The sequence below is a fragment of the Siniperca chuatsi genome, linkage group LG18 (assembly GCF_020085105.1).
Source record: "Siniperca chuatsi isolate FFG_IHB_CAS linkage group LG18, ASM2008510v1, whole genome shotgun sequence".
Classification (NCBI taxonomy): Eukaryota; Metazoa; Chordata; class Actinopteri; order Centrarchiformes; family Sinipercidae; genus Siniperca; species Siniperca chuatsi.
In genome coordinates this window covers 20250150-20266188 of record NC_058059.1, presented here as the reverse complement: position 1 = coordinate 20266188, position 16039 = coordinate 20250150, and the positions used below count along the sequence as shown (strand labels likewise).

The window sequence follows — 16039 nt, the reverse complement described above, 5'->3', positions numbered from 1 at the left end:
TTTAGTTCAGTAGACAAATCCTCACCATTTAACCTGTGGGAATGCCATGAGGACTTGAGTAAGGGTGGGGCATCACATTTGGTATGGGGGGGGTCATTAGATCTTTTAGGGTGATCGCATGGGAGAGCAATAGTCGTTACCTGATTGGCTGGCGTCATTTGGTAGGTGAGGAGGGGAGCTGTTTTTTAGCCTATTAGTTACTCGCACTGCCTTCAGTCATCTGCTTTGGGCTCACCAAGCCTTCCCTCCAAAAAGAAGTTGAAAAATATGATCATATAAAAAGGAAAAAACTTCTAATAGGCTGGTGGAACTAGTAAATCTGCCCATTAGAGTAAAAACATGTCACTCTGTATGACTGATGTTTGAACTAATGCAAAGGAGACATGCAAAAGTGGAAAAGGAGAAAATCCAGAGAACCTGTCTCCAAAGTAGTAATGATCCGATGAGTGTTTTATGGTTATCTAGATCGCCGCTCATAACTTTGTTTTTAACGTCAATAAATATTAAAGAAAGTGAAATCTAATGATTTTAGTGGCACCTAGTGCTTTTTCACTGTGCAAATGAAGCTGTACACTCTTTGTAGCGGCTTTTGGCCCAAAGAGCGACATCAAGCACTTCAAACTCTGCCCCGATACCTTCTGAAACATCAGAAGCTACAACTTTTCTTACACCATCAGTTATGGTTGAGGAACAAAATTTAGAGCCGGGTTCCTCCGGTTTGAAATGGTTCCTGGGCCCCTGGAAAAGTTGCTGTAGTGGAAACCGGCTAATTGATAGATATTTGGAATTTAATGTAAGCTTTTTGATGACTGATTTGTCTGTTGATACGTATTCTGTATTTATTATTAAAATGTATTTAATTCATTTGTAGTATAGTGTTCCCTTCTGGCTCAATTGTATATTCAAACCAGTGGGCTTGTGCATCTTGTCATGATTTTTTTTTATTTTATTTTATTCTTTATGCAGTGGCAGTGTTGAATATGTGGTAGAGAGCAACATTTAACAAGCCATTACTGGAACACTTAGCAATTTCTAATCTGATCTAGGTGACATTTGTTACTGTATTTTCAGGAAACAATTAAGAGAAAGGTCAGACATGTTTTCACTCGCTCTTCTGAATTAACTCGCAAGCTAACCTGCATTTGCACTCAAGAGCCAATATTTAATATCCACCCTTAACCTGTGAGTGTTTCATATCTGTGGAAGTTCAGGATGGAGGGCAAACCAACAGGGTGCAGGCATTTAATGAAATAACATCTGCGGTAAAATATCAGGAAACTCAAAGATAATTTCACAAGTTTCTTTTTACCCACAGGCCTGCTTCCTTCATTGAATCTACTGAAGCCTGCTCGGTGCTATAGCCTTCCCAGTATGCAGTGCTCCACTAAGGCACTGAAAAATTGCACTCAGCTCTCTTTGCTCCCGGGGCATCAAAGCAGCTGCACCGCTGAGCCAGAACCAGACACCGTGCTGTTCTGACAGCGCCAGCCTTCGGCTCATCTCGCCTAGTGTGTCCTTTCACTCATTGACTCACATCACAAGGTGACAAAAAGTGCATGTGGCAGAGAGCAACGACAGATTTGCGGGGTGGCTGTGGCCACCATGGAGTGAAGCCTGGCCACCCTATTGGCCACCGCAGTCGTAATTGCCTATTTGGGGCTTTTTGTCTTGGGCAGAATAATGGTTTTTTTTAGAGGCGGAACCATTTCTGTATAGCCGCAACACACTGGGATGCATTTTAGGTGCACCCACACACCCACTTAGGTGTGCACCCACAAGTGCCTCTGGAGACTTTACAACGGGCAAGTCTAGTAAACCAACAAATGATTACAGTTAAGCTAATAGTATCAGACGGAAGATTTCTTTTAGACACTTTTAATTATTCCATCCGTGACTGTATCGATTTAGAGCCCCTAGCATGCCAGGAGGAACAAATGCATCATGCAAAAACCTAAGGTAATCCATAAATAAACAGTTCACGAGGCACAAAAAAAGATGTATTGTTACATTTTGAGTCATACCAGTTTAAGTCAAATTATATTTTTAATCATTTTTATCAGGGAAATTGGAGACAATATATTTGGTGGTTACTCACTGCTCACTAGTGTATGTTAGTACATTCCATTTTATTTCAAATAATAACGTTAATTCACCAGTATCATTTCTGCCTAGCTTCCTAGTAGGGGCTTGTTTTTAGATAATCCAAAAGAAAGTGATAGGAAACACACTCTAACCTCTGCTAAAGGATACATTAATTTGCTGCAAGATTGAACCTATTGCTACAGTAACTTGATTAGCTACATTGAAATAAATCATAATACTCCTCAATCATAATATAAATTATATACTATACTCATCTATCTATCCATCTATCCATCCATCCATCCATCAATCCATCCTCATCAGTCATAATATAAATCATACCTTTGGTACCAATGGCAGTCATGCTGGAAGAAAGAACTACACAAACATTCCGTGCAAGGCCTCTATTGTGATTTACTTTCAAATACTTTTGCAGCTTTTTTGAGATGTCACATTTATTCTGAATCAAGAATTCTCGGTTTTATGTACATGTTGATTATATTTATTGGTTACATACAATGTAATCAGACTTTGATTAAGAAACTCCTTTTACCTATGTTTCTGTCTGTCTCTGTATCCCTGATGCTACGGTGACAGAGAATGAGCATAGTGCTGCTGAGCACCATAGGCTGAGCTGAACATCTGCTCTCAGAACAGTAGCAATACTCTGTAGCTTTGTACTTATAGTGTAAGCTTCTTTGTTACTTTACCTGCAGAAATAAGAAAAAAATGTTGGATACACTAAATATTATTTGATCTATTCCACCACTGCCTGAATTCCAAATAATGTAGAGTAATGTGTTGTAGGTGCCTAAAATAGCCCTTTATTTTCTAGTTAGACACATTTTTATGTTCATATAATAGTGATTTCTGTACCACCACAAAATGACCACTGGTCCCATCCTGGCCACCCCACTGAAAATGACCTGGCACTGGCAGAGAGTGAGCTTTTATCTCATCAATTCAATTCTCTTTTTCAAACCGCAAAATAAAAGGCCAAAGTACTGAATGGCTTGTTTCAGGGTATTCTGCTTGCTCTCTTCGTTGAATTTCACTTGAAAAATAGTGGTTTTCAACAATACAGGTCAGCGTAAAAGTAATGGAGACACAAAATCACCTTTACCCTTATGCAGAGCTTTAAAAGTTTGTTTCGCTTTGTGACCTATCACCATCACGTTCTTGACATTTTCTTTTCAGACAGTGCCAATCTGCCGATATCAAAGCGTTTCACTGTGCTGATAGATTCACCGCATTCTCTGTGTGCAGTTTGATATGCATTCATCATCCAGGGATGACTCAGTGGCCACACAAGGGACAAAGCGATCTCAGTCATCATCTAAAAACGTAATCATCATGGTTAAGTTTTTAGATATCATCAATCACCTTTGAGTTTAACAAAAGAGGTGTTTATGAAATGCCAATAAATAAGATAGAAAAATAGAATATTATAGGTTATTTTGCTACTCTGTTACTGTTTTGCTTTAGTTTAACACTGTTTCTAAAAGTGTAGTTTGCCAACAGAGATCATTATCTGCTTTTTTGCCCTTAATATACTGAGAATTTTTGGAATCCAAAAATCTACTCAGTCTGGATGAAAGCCTTAGTGTCCTCTCCAGGCCGTCTTGTTGTTCAGCGAAGCAAGACCTCTAATAATGTTTGGTAATTGAAGAGGCTCATGTCAACTTGTAGGGTTTGTCCTTGTAAAAGGCATAAAGAGAAATGAGCTTTTATTTTGACTTTAATTTACCAAGGGTCAATTCACTTAATGATGACTGCTTTTCTCCCAGCAACACCTGCATTATACTCACGCAGCTGTTCACATTGACACTTGGGAGCCCACAGTGGTGCTGATAAGTGGCACCAGTTGATTGGTTAAATGCCTTGTTTGAGGCCATGTCAACAGCAGGTACTGATCACATCCTCGTAGGGATGGGCGATAATTCACCATTATTGTTTATGGACTAGTTTATAGATCGTTTAACAAAATGCTGTTGTCCAAATTTAAGCATTACAAGCAAGTTTTTTTTTTTATTTGAGTGCTCAATCGCATCAGAATTTATAACAGCAAAGTTTCAGACCCAAATTAAGCTCTCCTCCACTCACTGAACACAGTCAGTCCAGAGAGCCACAGCCACATGAGAGCACATTCGCTGAGAAATATTGGTGACTGTCTTTAAAGGCCCTGACCCATTGGCTGTCGGTGGGCATCTGTAGCCCTGGTTTTCGCGGTGTGTTCCGCACCGTTGGCAATCGTCGGTCCCATCGATGTATTATAAAAACTAAAAAAATTACCCCAAAATGGTACCTATTCATTCCAATGAGAATTGCTCGCGCATATGGCAAAAAAGTTTTCTAGCTTCCGGGTTTACTTCCGGGGTATGCAGCCCACTGAATAAGCACAGCAGTGTTTCTCCCACTGGCCCCGACCGTGAGTTCCCGCTCGGCCCATAGACTTTACATTGTGATGACGTCAAAGATTTTTAAATAGCTTTTCTCGGCTCAAGGAACGTTTGTAAAACCTCCCATGGATCAATAATTCATAATAGAAAGAGTCATAATTGACCTTGTTTTGCAGTTTGAGGTGTCCTGTCAACAGTTTTACAGACGTCTCTTTTATAATTGTGGCCTATGGAGAAAATGCTTTTTGGGCCGCAGGTGGATTTTTCGTTACAATATTGCGAGTGACCACTGGAAAAAAATTGTGTTGTTGTTACTGTGCTAACGTTAACTGGCTAACTAACGTCTAGAATCCGACCTGTCTGTTTTCAGTGAACAAAACAGGAGATCAGACATTTCCTCAATTAGAAGCAGCTGTTTTACGAAACCGTCTGAGCGAGAGCGGGCAAAACTACATCCATGGGTCTGCTTTTGTTTATATCGGGAGTCCTGGGTCTTCCGGTGTTTCCTTTTTGAATGACGAATGCAGACTACCGCCACCTACTAGTATGGAGAGTTATTACCTCTCAGGCAGGTGCAGAACGTACGTGCAAGTTGGCTGTTCGCTGTAGTCGGTGTGGTGTGTTCTAGTGTGACTTTTTGGCACAGGCGACGTGAGGCGACACAGCAGTCTGCTTTTGCCGGCCTTAAGGAACAACACTAGCTACAACCAACAGTAGCCACTGCACGACCGGCATGTAGTAAGTATGTCACCAAGCTTCCAGCCCGTGGTGGAAGAAGTACTCAGTTCTTTTACTTAAAAGTGTGTGCACCAATACGACAGTGTAGAAATAAGTAATAGTCCTGCATTCAAAATTTGACCTGAGTAGAAGTACAAAAGTATTAGCAGCAAAATGTACTTAAAATACCAAAACTAATTATTATTACTCATTATGCAAAATTGCCCATTTCAGAATATTATATTATTGGATTATAATTACTGTTGCATTAATGTGTAAACATCACTTTAACTTAGCCCCACCTTTACCAGCTGAAACATTAAACTACTTTATATACTGCTGGGAAGCTTAATTTGTAATAATAAATCATAATTAATTGATATTGTGTATTAATAATGTGAATCTGCAAAGTAACTAGTAACTAAAGCTGTCCGATAAATGTAGTCCATTTTTAAAACTGTACTTAAGTACAGTACTTGAGTAAATGTACTTAGTTACGTTCCACCACTGCCTCCAGCACCACCTATTTGGCAAGGAAGCACAAATGAATTTTGCCGTACCACTTTCTGGTGTGACTGGGCACTCACATGTGTGAAGAGTTTTGTAAGGCATAACAGTGGAACACAGCTCATTGCATCCGACATGAAGTTGATTCTCTTATGTGTGGTATATATCCTGTATTGTGATACATATTGATATTGGAAAATTGGACACACTAAAACCATTGATCTCGCCAATCCCTACTTCCCAACGTGGATTAAGATTGTACCTATTAGTTTTGGGGGATCAAACCAGCCACTTTCCAGGCACAAACCGGCCACCACTGCCCCTAAACCTGCTGAGAGAAACATACTTATGCCTCACGCTCTCTTTTCTTCATGAACAATGGAGGAAAAAGGAAAATTGGTTTTGCTTGCTGCTAGCTCAAGGCCTTCACATTAGTCAACCAAATAATTAACTCAGAACTCCACAGTGTACCAGAGCATTGTGGGGTATCCATCCTATAATTGAAATTCACTCATAGAGGCTGCATTTACTGCAAATCAATGTTTCACTTCTGTAGAACATTTTCATTTTCTGGTGTACACATATTGTACCTCAAGTCCATAAATGATCAAACCCCATGTGCTGCTCTGGGGATTTGTAGTCAGCACTACTTTTTTGCCTACGTTTTTGAAATTGAATCTAAATATTGTGCTTCCAATAGATCAAACAAGGAAAAGTATGTGAAAATATTACTGGATATAATACTTTCAAAGAAATAATCTGCCCATTTTTGACATTCAGGGCTAAAAAATATTCAAATGATGTGTGTCGAGTGCTCTGGAGGATTCAGTCAACAGTACTACACAATACAACAGCACAACAGAATAAAACATCACAAAGGAAACCTGTTCACAAAGAGAATCGTGGACAACAGCGAGGGCTCATAAACCTGATTGTTATACTGCTACCCTTTTCAGTTATTGTGCATACTTGGTGGATAAGCTTTAAAGCAAGCACTCTTTTATTATGTCCATTAAGTAGTGAATGAATTATTTGCAAATGCCAGGAAGTGACTGTTGAAGCTAGAAACCAATCAAGGTCCTATGAAATGAAATGAAATGAAATGAAATGAAATGAAATGTCACATACATACCATATGCCACTCCCAGTTGTTCTAAACTCGCCATAATTAGTGAGTAACTCGAGTCTTTATGTGAGTGAAAGTCAACGTACTGTAAAACCTTCTCTGTACTGTATTACAGCATTTTTCAAAATACTCAGATAGCAAGTTTTAGTTTGTAGAAAAATGTCAGTTTCAGTGGAATAGCCACATAGTGGCTTTAAAGCTAATCATTTTCATTTTCTACCAATTTTCACTTGAAAAATACCCAGATTTATTTTAACTGTAGCAGATGAGTTTACACTGATTTTCATTCAGATTCTACTGTATCTGCCAATGCATTGAAAAGTTGTCTTTTCTGCTGCAAGAAGAGGGTGTTAGCTGAAGTAAAGTAGGTCCGTTTGCAACACTGACAGGTCAAAAAAATTTGCTTCATTTTATAGAAAGTCCTGATAAAAATGGAGACAATGCAAATAAGCTGCTGATTGAGTTCTTCTAAGTGGTAAAAAACAACAACTGTTAAATACCAGAACGTTTGAGCTGCAAATGGTATTTTAATAGTCCAAATCTCTCATTGTTTTTGTATTATTTAAAAAAATAATCAGATTTTCACACATATCTGAACATTTGTGAAGAAATTCCCAGATTTCTTTCTCAATAACTTAACTAAATTAAATATTCATGACTAAAAAAGAAACAGTTTAAAAAAACCCATCAGAGTATAACTCTTAATAACACTCAGAATGCTTCATTAAGACTGTCTGGGTGTGGTTCGATTAGATTTGACTGACACATTTCAAACCAGTGAGAAAAAAAGCAAAACAGAAATCTCTCAAGTAAAATAACAAAACCTTTTGGAACTTTGGAAGAAAATAGTCTGTTCATGTAGGACCCCATTGTTCTCACCCAGTAAGAAGCTGATTGAGAAAATAGGAACTCCATAATAAATGGTTGTTGTTGTTTGTTTGTTTTTGTTTTTTTTGCGCTGTACACATAATCACAGATTAGATTCTTGTCTTTCCAGCAGAGAAACAGAGAGTCTAACAGTAGCCACTCATGGCTGGTTAGCTCAGATAACGTCTCAAGAAATTCTGAACATTCTAATAAATGTAAGCATTATAAGAAGAATTAATTATTAAAGTTACTATGTTGTTGGATTCATAAGATCTAAATGAACAGCTTCATTCTATTTTTATTATAAATATGTAGTTGAAAGCAACATTCTGTGCTTATCAGGTTTTTCAAGGCAACAACAGCTACTCTCTCCTCACTTTGCTCCATTTACACAATGTAAACCAGAGAAGCAGTCTGTGCTGGTGTACAGATATAGAGCTTGATTCTGCTCTTTTGACACTGAGTGGGCAGCCGATTTCATTGACTGATAAAATACTTGTCTTACATCTGAACCAGCTTCCAATTAAACTAATGGTATTAGTGCTGCAGCACCAGATGACCCCCATCCCGAGAAAATGATCGGAGGTAATGTCACAGTCATCTTTTTTAATCCTCTGCAATTCCATTTATTTAGACTTTTATATCACTTTGACATTCGAGATTTAGGGGTGGGACAAACACGTATTTCTTGTCTGTGGCTGTGGAGTTGAGATTTCACAATGCTGAGAGCAAACAAAGAAAGCAGTAATGAGTGTGTGCAAGTGCAGCCTGGGCACGGGTACTTCAAGAGCTTATTTCAAGGGTGAAACACTCGTTGCATTCAAACGACAAAACAGCAGTTCACACTGACAGGTAACATTTTTTGTTTTTCAGTACGTGTACATGGTGTGAATTTATCAGCTGTGTATTCACTGGCATTCTGGCTTTTTTTCGTAGCTCAATCTGTAGCTGTCAACCCACCAGTGACTGGTTGTTTGTGAAGTGATATTTTTCATTGAAGACGTTTATTTCATCCTGTGATTGCTTTTCTAAGCTTTCTATACAAGAAGTGACACAATGACAGCTTAACATCATCCTTATAAAAGAGGAGGTGCATAAGACTGGAGGTATGATGCTGTATTTGGTTTGTGATCTCTGTTGTGACCCTTAACAAATGTTTGCTGATGGTTAGGTTTATTTTCTTCAATAGCCTTTACTTCTCAGTTACTTCATGGAGTATCATTAAAAGTTAAGTATGCTTAAAACAAACTATGACTTGTAACTTTTAAAATTATCTTCCATAAGATTTCAGTCCTGGTTGATATGGTGAACACCGGTGGTTACTGTGGTAACAGTGCAGTTTAATTCTACAGGTCCAGAATTCTGGGGGCAGCAAACACTCCTTGAGCAGCTACTTTATCAGAAATATAACAAAAGAGCAACTGGTAGAAATGTTTACAGTGCAATCAAACAAACTCATCCTGTTTTAGCAAAGAAACCAGTCAATAATTGGGCTTTTTCCATTATGTCATAAACAATCTGATTTTATGCGGCACGTGTAGTTTTCTTTCTTGTTCCGTTACTCCCTGCAATATTTAAATCTGATCAGATGCATTTTTAATGAGCAATCACAGTCATTGCTAACCTCGCTGAGAAATACACTGTGTTTCATGTGACTGCTTCACAATCAAAGCCACCCCAAGTTTCGCCAGTTGAACGCTTTTAATGTGGCGCTGCAGCAGTAGGTAATGTTCGGTTTGCATTAGCATTCACTTAATATATCTCTTATACGACTGTAGGAGTAAACAACAGTAACACTGGATTACATACATGCATTGTTTTCTGACAATCCTTCATAGTCGTGAAGGCAATTCGAATGGCGGACTCCACCACTAGCAATAACTAATTAATTAGAGAGCTAATGACAGAATTTTGATTGGGGTCTGGGTTAATTTCATGAAAATCTGCAGGATTATAACTTAAAAGCTCAGAAAATCACGTCCTGTTTTAAGTCATCTCTAAGTCAGACTCTGTCAGAATAGAAATTTGTTCCATTATCTTAAGTCATTCGCTCATGCCTACCTCAAAGCACGATTACTGACAGAAACGGAAAGTGTTCTTCAGTCGTTTTACCTGGAGGCCAAAGCAAGCGCTCAATTAACAATCTGTACTTTTCTCTTCAGTGGAAACTTTGGTGTAACATGCGAGTGAGATGAGTTTACAACTCATTCATTTTAAAGTTAAAACACAGAAATTTGTCATTCATTCAATCCACACTCATTGTTTCATCATTACAGCACTAGCTGATATGAGTCATGATTAAATAAGTTAATCGGCAGATAATTAAGTGATAGAAATTGTAATAGTGAATTAGTAAAGTTATTTAACAAGCAGAAAAGCCAAAAATACACTGGTTTCACCTTGTCACATATTAGGTTTTGCTGATTTTTTTCAGTTTGATATCATTGTAAATTCGGTATTGGACTGTTAGTTGAATAAAAGCATTATAATATATTGTAAGGGATGTTTTTTACCTTTATTTTCTAGATTTAACATTATATTGAAAACATAGTTGATAGATTAATCGATAATGAAATTAAAAGTTGCAGCCCCAATTGTCAACTCATGAGACATTCAGGATCTCTACAAAAACTGACAAAACATTGCTCTGCAGTAAAAAAGCAAAATAACAAAATGACCACATTGTGGGATACATGGGACTAAACATGAGCTTGAGGAGTTACTACAACATATAAAATTGTACATGAAATTCACACATGACCAGTTTCTAGTCGCAGTACGTGACATTTTCATATTGTGTGTGTCAAAATGGTGTGTGGCATTTATATTTCATTTAACCTTGCAGACATAATTATTTTTGTGTTTTTCCATCTTCAAGTGGACTACATCAGGTATTTTATTTTGCATGACAGAAAGAATGAGGATGGCAATTAGTGCTTGTTGCTGAGGATAAGCCGAGACTATTATCTCCTGCCAAGTGTAAAATTACTGCGATTATCAGCAATATTACTGTAGAAATATGGTCGGACGTGGATAATTTAAAGATTGAAACCTAAATGGGACTTTTTCAATCAGTCTATCTGCACATCCAGCATTCAGTCTGAGAAGCAAGAATTCACAACATGTCAGCGAAGTTAATTACCTCACCGAATGCCTCCCAGCAGAGTGTGGAATAATAGCATCAGGGGAGAGAATGACTTTTCTTCTGTTGTATTGGTTTTATAGCACAGCAGAATCTTTCTTAACCTCTATTTCACTTTAATTAGGCATTTGCCCAAGAGACTTGCTTTTTGAAAAACATCTGTGTTCTTGTTATCCCAGAGGGCAATAACCTTGCAGTAAATGTTTTTTATTCTCTCATTGATTACAAAACGTGTTCATCCAGAATTGATGACCTTATTACATAACGTGTGGTTTGTAGTGTGTCCATGAGAATCCACCCCGAGAAGATAAGTGAGCACCATTTCTCACAGCACCTGTTGACATTGTGAAGCATTTTTGAGGTTTTTGATTTTGACTGATATATAGCTTTGGACTTCATCATACTTGGAAAGGGAGACAACATTTTTACAATAAAGGAAAATGTAGACACTTATATTATTAAAAACAGGAAAAAAAAACACATATATTATTAGAATCAAGCTTATATTTGTGTGTAGTTTGCTTTTGTAAATGAATTATGACATTACTCTGTTCTCACTTCTGTATTTACTGGGTTTACGTGAACTTTCTCAAACTTGCAGCCAAGGTTGCAATAATGTTTACGACAAAAAAGAGCTCATCAAGATGGAAAAATATATCAAAAAATGTTAAAGTTTTCTTATTAGGAGCTAATTTTGTTTAGGAACAATGAGGAATTCTAGTTTTTAAACATTGGCTTACTTTTCAAGTTTGTTTTTTTTAATGCCACATTTAGAGATGTACCTTTTTGATTAGAAGACAGCTGTAGTTTAATTTTTTTATGTTTTGTGTATTTGTGTCATGTAAAACGATAACTTTGTTGAATAAATACTATTTATATGCAATCCCTGAATCAGGGTTTCCATTGTTTCAAATAAAAATGCAACGTTGTAAAATATTTTAAGAATTCATGTACAGTACTGTTAAATGCATGATATATTTGTAAACTCTTTGGTCCTCTGTCTTTCATTGCCTCTAAACTGATCATCTATTTTTCCTATGTAAATCATAGTTTAAAACCTAACAGGGCAGAACTGTATGTACCTAATTTTTGTATTAATAAATAAACCTGAACCATTTTTATCTTGCCCAGCCTCAGATTATTCCACTTCATTAGATTACATTGTTTAGCAGACACTGGAATAAAAAGGTGTTCACAAATATCGATCGGACTCTCCTACATCAGAGAAGTAACGTGAATTCTTAAACTGACTGGTATTCCCCCTTGCTCATTTTGAGTGTTTTGCATACACAAATACATTCAAAATCAATGGAACTTTGTTGATCCAAACCCTTTGAAAAATGGGGCTATTTTGGGAGAATGTAGGTGCTCACTGGCATAGAAATGAATCACTAAAGTTGATTTTCAAACTATATGACAAATAGATGTACTCTGTGAGAAAGTGCAACCTTCAGTTCGCACTTTCCCCTTCTGTTTGCAAACTATTTCCAAAGAAGCCTCGCAAGGAAATTGATGGTTTTAAAGATGATGGTTTCATTTTTGTCAGCTTCAGACGACACAGCTCCTTTTTCATCTGCCTTTCTCCATCTCGTTTGTATTGTGATCAAGACTGGATGTGATTATCATGGATCACTTTTGGAGATGGACTGAATTCACAGCAGTTTAACTATGTCAGCAGGTAAGCCCTTTAACTGGCATATTGAAAAAACACACGCTCAGTTCTTATTGGGTCCAGAGCCCATTAAAGCTAATAAACGCACACACACACACTTGTAACTGTTTTTTCATTTAAATAAGCAATAATGTTCTAAGTGACAAGCACCATTTATATTAACACTTAGCGTAAATGTTATATGGCAACTCTGTGGCTCCACAAACTAAAAATGCTTTGTGGATTAGTGAAATATAACCATCATTGCTACTTTTTCCATGATTACTGACTTTTTCTTCATTGCAGTGATGCATAATAAGCCTCTCCAGGCAGTGCTCAGCAGTTACTGTGCTTTATGTGGCTTCCTGTTGTTCTAGGAATCACTGGGAAGCTCTCACAGTTTATCAAGTTATTCAAGAATTGAAAAGGCACAATATGAAAAGGATTATTTAGCCTGTAATTTTCACATCATGAATTTGAAGTGATAAGTTTCTAACATGGATCACCCTCCAACAGACAACCACACTGCTAAATAAAATGAAAAACCAAACAAAGAACAAACGGAATTGCTCATAAATACCTACAAGACCAGTAGGGTTGAGTGGGCATTTTCACACTTCCTCAGTAATTACGGCAGTAACACGGCAAGTGTGTCTGTTTAATTATAGCACTGGCAGACAATAATGCAAGAGAACAGCAAGGGGGACTGGCTGCTGTTTCTTCCATACAAAGAGAATACTTAAGTCAAGGTAACTAATCCTAATAATGACCATAAAATATTTTGCCATATTTGCCTTCTGATCGAGTTACTGCCTGTCATTCTGATTATTTCAAAGATTATTTGAAAATGTTTTGATTTTTACAACTGGAATTGAGGCCGACGTCATCACAGGTGTTGATAGGATAATTCACTAATCCATACTAATAAAAACCTAAAGTGCAGAGCCACAGCACAAGTTCACTGACCACTAACTCGCATAACAGGACATGTAACACTTTGTTCTGCCACAATTCTCTATCCAGCCCTGACTCTTAAAGATTTGCATTAGCAAATACATTTTGTACATAGCGCCACCTAGATTATATTTTTTATCAGTATAATAAGGAACATTTACAGTGAAGGTATCTGAAAAAGTTATCATTGTCATTGTACTTAATTTGTTTTCCTAAAATACCCACTACTGGCAACTAAAGCTTGATTAAACTTTTTAATCTTTTTTTTTTGTTACTCAGACAGAAATATCTCAACAACTACTAGATGGATTGTCATCTCTTACTTGGGATGAATTTTAATAACTTTGATGATTGCCTGACCTTTCCTCTAGTGCCACCATGAGGTTGACATTTTTGGTTTTGGATGAAATGTCAACAACAACTTGGATAGATTATCATGAAATTTGGGACAGACATTCATGTCCCCCTCAGGATGAATTGTCAAAACTTTGGTGATTACGTAACTTTTCATCGGGTCAAAATTCTAACATGTCCTCTAAGTATCTCACCTGGGGGTCAGGATGTCCCAAGGGGTCCCAAGATTCATGGGAGGGGTCACAAATGGTTAAATGGAAAAGCAAGAAAAACTTATATTTCTGTTACAATAAATGATGGTGATATATTCTTAGACGTTTTGCCTTTTTCTTGTGAAATACTGTATACTTTCACCTTTTTGAGGCCTTTAAAAATCTCTGAAAAAGACCAAAATACACTCCTTGGTTGAACCCATGTCCACAACAAGGCATCACCTGTGAACATGACTTTATTTTAAGGGGTCACAAGTCAAAATGGTTGGGAATCACTGTCTGAAAGTGACCCCCCCCCCCAACACACTTATCCTCAGTTGCTTTAAGTAACAGAGACAGACAGACTTGAGTATTGGTCAAGATTAAAAATAAAAAAATAAAAAAATCTGTATAGTGGAAATAAATTGTCATGGTGCTTAGTATTCACAGGTTTCAATAATCCTCAGGTCTGTTCCCAGCTTAAGGTGTTACTGTGATCCCTTGTGACTTGTCACTCCTATGACAGTTTGCCCTCAATCAGATGAGATGGATGCTGCCTGCAGCTGTTCATTTCATTCAGAGCAGCTGCACAACATCACATGTCCACACAATCTCCATATTACACCTGTTGATTCGCTTCCAGATCCCTCAAAACGCCTCCAACAGCAGACGAGGCCCATGAGTGAGGAGATTGTCCTTGACATGTAGTTTGCTTTGCCTGTGATATCCACACTGTGTATTGAAAAGAATTGGAATTTGTTGGCTGCTAGTGGCTTCGCACAACGGCACACCTATATTTTCCACAGACAAAACACTTCAAAGATAAAAATGCCAGATGTGAACTAAATTATGCCAAATGTGACAGAAAATTAGGAGTGCGTCGCTGTCAGTGGGAGTTGTCGTGCAGACACTAAGCTAAATGTCCTGCAGGAATACACAAAGACACAGCTTGTTTGTTGCCTCATACTTTGTAATTGCTAGTCTAGGGATGAGAATACATCATAACCTAATATGTTCTATGATTTTCATTAGACTGTTTTGATGCATAGCCTAAGGCGTGAAGTATAGACTACGATGATTACAACGTAAATTGTCCGTTTTCACCTCCAAATACAGCTGTCAACAGGCTATTTTACACAATGAATGTTCACTGTTTCAGGCAAATAGACTATTCCATTAGTCAAATTGATTACAAATGGGTTAGTGGGGTCGACTGTGTTGGCCAAACAACAAATTAGATAAAAGTGAATGCAATCAGTCTGGTGTGCTGAGGTCTATTGAGTTTAATTCTTCCCAGCATAGTGCTGTTGTTATATGCTTTCTTACTTTATACAATATATTACCGTTCATTTTCATCAGCATTTACATATTCCTTTGCTTTGGTGTATTGTCTTGTTTGACATTTCTCACTGGTTGTTAATGACTGTGCTGCGTTACCTTTCACTGGTGTTCACATCAGTTTGACGTGCTGTTTATTGAGGACTGACAGCTGTTGACGTTTGCATTCATTGATGTGTTCTGTCGTTTCCAGCTGCTCATCCCTCCAGTCGCCTGAGTTTGTCCATTCTGTCCTTTGAGTTCGTCCATCACCTGTGACGTTTGAGTTTGTCCATCTCTTCTGTCATTTGAGTTCATACATCATCCCTTACGTCATTTGTCTGTCATATCTATGTTTCAGATTGCATTATCACTCTTTTGGAACAAATGTAACATCAAAGAGGAAATTCTGAATGGAGATTGCTGCGACTAAGTAACAGTTTGTAAAATCTCTACCAGTCAAAGTTTTCCATGGTTGTCCTCATCTGCACTATAGCTGGCACTGCTCCGCTGGCTGAAACAGGGACAAAAGCCATTTGGCACCACTGGCAGATAATTCATATGGTGTAGTGCTACAGGATTAAACCAGGAACCACTAATGGAATTGAGCACAAGACTTCTGCAAGGCTATTTTCAAGAATGTCCTTGAGCAATCACAGTCACAATGATGACATGATGGAGAGGAAGCTGAGTCTGTGGGAGCATAAATGCTGTTATTAGACACGTCTGTAT

At 37.7% G+C, this 16039-nt stretch overlaps 1 protein-coding gene across 1 annotated transcript in view; it reads left to right on the top strand.

Moving 5' to 3' along the window:
• Positions 1 to 11957, top strand: part of igsf9a (immunoglobulin superfamily, member 9a) — a 61258-nt gene extending 49301 nt beyond the window's left edge. The window contains exon 21 of the mRNA XM_044173914.1: positions 1316 to 11957. Within this exon, the coding sequence (XP_044029849.1) occupies positions 1316 to 1479 (164 nt within the window). The 3' untranslated portion in view covers positions 1480 to 11957. The remainder of the gene's footprint in view (positions 1 to 1315) is intronic.
• Positions 11958 to 16039: the final 4082 nt, after the last annotated feature.